Consider the following 7,121-nt stretch of genomic DNA (forward strand, 5'->3'; position numbering starts at 1 on the left):
AAGATTGTAAAAAATATATAGATGTAAACGGAAAGATTGTAAGGAATGGAAGTCATGTAAACCCTTAGGGGACACATTATGAATAAAGAAGAAGAAGAATAAAAAAAAATCGAATTTACAACAAAGTAGTGAAATTTTCAAACAAAGAAATGAACTTAAGAATAAAAATACAGACTTTCTTCGAAAAGAAGAAGAATTTTGAACACCACGCGGTCGCTTTCTCCCTTCGACAAATCTATAAGCGAGATTTCGCAATAAAATTTGCACGAATACATTTCGAAATTCTTTTTATTGCACGAATTGAATGTGCATTCAACGCAAAATCCGTGCGACTTTCGCGTGAAAATTTCAACAAACTTTTTGGTACTATAACTTTTGAATTCAAAGATTCTCTAAAATTTTTAAATTTTGTTTGCCTTCGAAAAATTAAAAGCAAGAAAACTCTTTTGACTTGTAAAAATTGGGAAAAACTTTAGAAATTGCTCCGAAATTCTAAAAAATTTTGAACTTCAGTAATTTGAATTTCTATACCTTTCTCAAATTCTTTTATATTTTAATGTAGTACAATTACTTAGTTAGTATTCAAAGTATTGGATGTGCTAAGTCAAAGAAGAAAAAAAGTCTAGGTATTCGGTTGACGATTCTTTATTCAAAAGTTGAAAATTTTTTAATGTAAGTTATTCTACAAATTAGGCACAAGCATCTATCAATTTGTTTTTACACTTTTTCAGTCTTCTTCGCTATCACTAACACCGCTGGCTAAACCGCAATCGACAGTTTTGTCATCGAGTTTAACTCTTCATAAAATGCCCTACATCCCTCTGGAATAAATTCCATCAAGTCCATTAAATCTCCATACTTAGCTTTCGTGATCGGTCTCCCGAAAGGAAAAAGATGGACCAAACCTGTATTGATGAAATCATCCTCGCTGACATTCTTTTTTTGGATGTCCAAAATCTTTGTGCTTCCGCCATACTCTTTCGCATCGTACGACATTTCTATTGTAAAAGTTTTTTCTTTCTGGTAAACTAGCGATCGGCTAAGCAGCCAGCTGATCTTTTCCTTATTGACGTCTTGCTTTCGGTTCGTTACTTTTTTCAGAAGGGACGATGAGGAGTAAAAATCTTCTGCCAACATTTTCTTCACCTCAAATTTAGGATCTTTGACTTTGGCGCTTTCGATCATTTTTATCCATGCGTCGGGCGTTGCAATTATTTCTTTTTCATGACTTTTTTACTCGATGAATGAAAAACATCGATCACAGCTGTTGTAACTGTGCCCTGCTAGAAAAAACCGTTGCGCGATGAAGTCGACATTGCTTGAAGCTAGAAAATGTTTCAGCATCAACGCAACTTTGATATTGCGGTTCTGGCCTCCACAGCTGTCCGAGTACAGGATAATTTTCTTGACTCCTAGTTGAAGGCGGGTTCTCAAATGATTCAATAAACAAGAACCAATTTCCTGACCACCACGAGAAGCCACGTTTTCTGTCCAAACATACATATACCCTGTAACACAAAAACGCATAAATTTATTAGTAAATTTATTAGTGGTCTAATTGCTTTTATGCAAAACAACTATATATGTCTTAAGTCTTCGAACTTTTTTTCTTTTTTAGTTGGAAAATTTTGAAATATTCGAATCAATGCATAGATGCCAGAATACCTTTTTTTGAACCTTCAAATTTTGTATCTTTCATATCAGAAAGTTTCTATTTTTATTGGTTTTTGATCTATTTTTTAAAAACTACGAATATAAAATTTGTTGACAATTAAGAGTTAATTGATAGTTAATTGACAATTAATTAAGAGTTCAGATTTTTTAAGATTCAGAATTGCTAGAGTTATTGTCGTAGGATTTTTGCCGAGTTCTGATACCCCCCCCCCCCCCCCCCCCCCATTTCTGGCCACGGTACTCGTTTTGTTTGGTGGTGTTGATCTTCCACGCCTTTCAGATGCACTTGGGTTGGAAATTGCGAATTTTATGGCTCTGTAAACTCGTGACGGGGACACTGCGTACAAACCAAGAAAAAACTTCTTGCAAACTTTGTGCGAAATTCCTTGACCATCGAACAACTTATACTCAATCTTCATCTCCCTCTTGTGCAGTGGAATAATAGGCAAAAAAATTTTTTATTCTTTTTTTTGGTTGGCGACGCCGTAGTCGCATCCGAATTATCATAAAATGCGGTGAACAGTTCCTGTTGTCTTAGAATGTCTATTTTTTGTGAACAGGATATTCTGCATTTGCATAATATTTGAGCCTTGAACTTTGTAGCTTTGATTATCCTTCCCGATTTTGTTCGCCTTTCCAGTCCTCGTTGGACATTCTGTTTATTTATTTGCCTTGCATGGTTCTGAAGTTACCTTTTTCTTTTTGTTGATGACAGTGGTTGCAGCAGTTGAACAGTTTCTGTAAAGCATAAAAATTACGTTGCAATATTCAATATCTATAAGAATTTCCAATAATCTATTTCTGAACTTAAAAAAAACACAAAGCTTCGAAACATTCAGAACTCAAAACATTCCAGAACTCTCAAATTTCTGGAACTGCAGAACTTTTAAGCTTCAAGATTCTTTTGAAACATGAAAGACTTCTTTAATTTTCGAAAGTATAAAACTTTCAGTATTTCAAACTTTCAATATGCGATTTTGAATTTTTAGCCAGCGTAAGTCGTCTTTGAAATTCTTTAAGCCTTTCGAAATCATAATATTTCTATGAAATCTTTTAAAATTTTTGTCAAATATTTGCAACCCTCGAAATCTGTAAAATCCTTGAAATTTTGGTGAAATTGGTTGACATCTTTTGAAATTTGTAAGAAATCTTTTCAATATTTGTGAAAGCTTTTTTAATCTTTGTTTAATATTTTCGGTTCGTTTAAAATCATTGAAGTCTTTTGAAATCTTCTGAAATTACTTGAAATATATCGAAAAAGTTCAACATATTTGTATTATTTCTGAAATCATTCGTCTTAGTTTCAAATCATTGATATATTTTTCATTTGTGTTAAATATTTGTAAATCTTAGAAATCTAGAATATACCTTTTTTTTAATCTTTAAAGTCTTTAGAAATTTTCAAAAAGTTTGGGGAAAAAATGTAACTATTTTAGATAATTCAGAAATTTTGTTTAAAAGTAATCCTTTATGATTAAACATTCGTCTTTTTGAATTAAACATTCAATTTTTTTCGTCGAAATTTATTTTTTGTTTAAAAATTTATATTTTGATCGTGAAAAGTCAACTGAAATCTTTTTTAACCGAAACTTCAACTAATTTTTTCAAAAATTTATCTTTTTGAACTAAAAGTTCATTTGCTTTAGTATAAATTTTATTTTGTTATGGAAAATGCAATTTTTTAGTAAAAAAATCTTCTTCTTTACTGGAGTACTTAACTATTTTGTTTAAAAGATTTGGTTGAATCTCTTTGTTAAGAAAACATTTTTTTCAGATTTATACTTTTATTAGAAAATTCATCTCTTTGGTTGGAAGTTTAACTATTTTGTTGAAAAATAATCTTTTTTAATTGAAAATTCAACTACTTGGGCAAAAGTTAAACTATATCATTAAAAATGTATTTCCTTGTATTGAAGGCTTATGTATTTGGTTGCAAATTTAACTGCTTAGTGAAAACCCTTTCTTTTGTTTAAAATTAATTTTCAACTGAATATGTATCTTTTATATAAAAAACTTTTTTATTTAAAAATTCTCCTTATTTGGAAAAAATAGATTAGTTATAAATTTCATTTTTTTACTGAGATATAAAGACACTTTTTTGGGAATTTTGAAAATTATTACGGGGAAGTAGGGGGTGTAGAGATTGCCTATAATCCGTTAGGTAGTTTAAGTACGACCCCCATAAGATTATTTTGAAAGAAATGTTTCTTTCATAATAGACTAAAAGATTAAAATTAATTTTCGCATTTTAATCAAATATCTGTTTTGAAGAAAGAAAATAAATTATTTCACGGTTCTCAAACAAATTGAAGGAGAATTCCAGGTTTGCTAAGTTTTTAAGTTCGCTGGACACCTTAGGTAACTTAACACTTTTAACATTTGTTTCAATATGCTATCACCGCGAAACCTTCGAACTAATTTTTTAACTATACAATTTTTTTTGTTTTTACTGAAAAGACTGAAATTCGCGAACCTTTTTAACTCCCTGAATTTGTTGAACATCTGAAATGCCATGAATATTTTTATAGCTTCATTATCTGAAGCACGGAAAGCCTAAAATTGTCTAATTTCTGAGATCATAAAAACTCCAATATTCGTTTACTTAAAAACTTTTAAAACTTCTCTGACTTACAAACTTTAAAAATCCCGATGCTTCAGAACATGCAGAACTTGAAATATAGAAAAACTTAAAGATTCTAGAATCTCAGAACCTATCAACTTTGAGATTATTATCAAATTTAACATTTTTTGATCATTTTTAAAAATATGTAAGTTTTAAAGCTTTAATAACTCACAAAATTTATGAAAAAATATAAAATTCCATTATTTTCTTCATGCATGGCACAAAAATTCAACATTTTCAAAAATTTTGAAGCTTAAAAACTTCCAGAATTTAAACATTTTGTAACTTCAAAACGTCGAAACTGGAAAATAATTTGAAATCTTGCAATCCTAAAATCTCTAGAAATTTAAAAATTGCAAAACTTACAACACTTACAAAATTCTTCGAAAGTTTATAAATTTTCAAGTGGGTATATCTAAAAACATCAGAATTCTTAAAGTTTCAGAAATTTGTGGATTTTTATTCATTGCTTAATTTTTCGATCACATCTTGAAAAAATCAAAATTCCACATTTTCTACTATTTTTAAAGCTCGAACACTTCCATCACATGAAATTGGAATTATGTTGTAATTTATAGCTAAATTTTTTGCGGCTAAAAAGGTTAAAATTCCAGAACTTCTAAAATCATCGAAACTTCAACATTTAAACAAATCCAAAATTATAGAAATATAAAATCTTTTAATTACAGGTTTCCTCGATATCAAAATTTTTTTCAACAAAAAAAATCAGCATTCTGATTTTAACAATTTGAAATATTTAATTTCTCATTCCTAGCTTATTTTTTTGTTTACTAAAAATAATATTATTATAATAATTTGAAATTAAACGACGTGCGATAAATATGAATTACAACGAGTTTTAATTGAAAAAATATTGAAATCGCGAAACGAAAATAATTAATTGCGTTCTTAGGGATGTGCAGAAACATTTTCTTTTTTTAATGAAATAAAATTTAATATTCTCAAGTAAACTTTTTTCAGTTGCAAGGAATTTATGAAAAAAGTTACACATTCAGAATACCCTTAAAAATCGTGGGAGAATATGCAGGTAATTATAACTATTAACGTACCTTCATTTCCGAAACCCTCATTATCACCCTCATTCTCGTTGGTTTTCCATAATTCTTCGCCTGATTCATGATCAGAGAAGTCATCTGATGTAAATTGATATGGATCTTGGATATTTTCTGATGAAAAACAATCTAAGTTAATCAATCATTTCAAGAGACTTGCACAATAAGACATTAATACAATGATCATGAATGAATAAAAATTTTCAGTTTAATAACATTTAACTTACCATTGTCGGCCAAATCCATGATTAAAATAGAAAACTTCGAATACCACTATGAATCGTGAAAAATATACGAGTTCAAATGTTTATAAGTTTCAGCCTGACTGAGCGTGGTACTGCCGGGAGAGGAGTGGGAATCGTCAAGGAGGGAGAGCGTGGTGTAAAGGAGCAGGATGGGGGGGAACCTTCTCCCTTTATTCTCGTGTCGTTTTACCTCTCGCGAATTATTAGATCGTTTTTGTTCTCGAGTGTTTTTACGTCGCTTTACCACAACTATTTTTTTTAGTTCGCTTTTGCTCTGAGCGTGTCATTTAGAAGTTTGGAAGATATCAACGAATAATTGAGAAATTTTAAGAAATTTTTTCAAGTTTTTAAATATTTCTAGTAGGTTTAAAATAAAATAAATTTCAAAAAAAAATTTAACTTACTACATTTTTCTGAAAATTTAAAAAAAAAGCATTCAATATGTGAAAAAATTTACTCATAATCTTTTAAATTTTTTACAGGAATTTTAAGAAAAATAATTTTATCTCCTTGAAATCTTTCTGAATTCCCTTAAAGCTTCTAAAGTTTCTCTTCCATTCTTCTAAATATTTCTTGAATTACTGGATTATTTACGTTTTTTAAAACTTTTTAATCTTATCAAATTGAAACATCTTGCTTTAAAATCTTCTACACTCTTCTTTTAAATTTTAGGAAATCGTTTGATGTGTTTCAAAATCTTTTTAATTTTTTTTAAGTACATTTTTGTAATTAAAAATTATAAAAAAATTTCAAACGATTATTAGAAAAATAATTATTTTTTCTAATATTTTCAGACATTCTAATCTTCTAATTTTTAAGAATTATTCAAATTTGTCCTGATTTTTTTGCAAGTTTTAATTATTTTTTAATCGTTTCAAAATTTCTTAATATTTCGTAAACTTACTAAAATTTGAAAGCAAATTTTACAAACCAACATAAACATAACAGAAAATCCTTATTTTTTCTAAAATTATATAATATGGAAAATCTACGAAATAATTTTTAAAAATTATGATATTTTTTTTTATTTTCTCTTAGAATTCATTCCATTCCATTTTTGGTTGAGAAGCAATTTTTTAAATGAAAATCTAACTGTATGTTTAAAAAATGAACAATTCTGTTGTAAATTCGATTTATGTTTTTTTTTCAAACAATTTTCAGTTGAAAATCAATTTCTTCCATCGAAAATGAAACTATTTTAAAATTAAAATTTTTAAAAATAACTATTTTGGTTGATAATTTAACTGTTTTGTTGGAAATTCGATTCTTTTTTTGTTGAGAAAACATTTTCTTATACTAAAAATTTGATTGTATCATTTTTGGTTGAATTTTCAGTCAAAAATTCTTCTTTTTTGGTAGAAAATTATTTTTCTTGTTTAAAATTCATCCATTTTAATCAAGAAATCATTTCTTTGGATGGAAATGCATTTTTTGTTGAAACTTCTTTCTTTTTGGTATGAAATGGTTAAAAGTTCATCTATTTTTTGGAAATTACACTATTTTCTG

At 28.3% G+C, this 7,121-nt stretch overlaps 1 protein-coding gene across 1 annotated transcript; it reads right to left on the reverse strand.

The window, feature by feature from the left end:
• Positions 1-1,258: 1,258 nt before the first annotated feature.
• Positions 1,259-5,689, reverse strand: LOC117178612. The gene is made up of 4 exons (XM_033370035.1): positions 5,598-5,689; positions 5,368-5,484; positions 2,367-2,412; positions 1,259-1,508 (listed from the first exon to the last, which is right to left on the reverse strand). Exons 1-4 carry the CDS (start codon positions 5,614-5,616, stop codon positions 1,259-1,261), a joined length of 432 nt encoding a protein of 143 aa, XP_033225926.1. The 5' UTR covers positions 5,617-5,689.
• Positions 5,690-7,121: the final 1,432 nt, after the last annotated feature.

This window comes from Belonocnema kinseyi, chromosome 8, assembly GCF_010883055.1.
Source record: "Belonocnema kinseyi isolate 2016_QV_RU_SX_M_011 chromosome 8, B_treatae_v1, whole genome shotgun sequence".
In the NCBI taxonomy this organism is placed as follows: Eukaryota; Metazoa; Arthropoda; class Insecta; order Hymenoptera; family Cynipidae; genus Belonocnema; species Belonocnema kinseyi.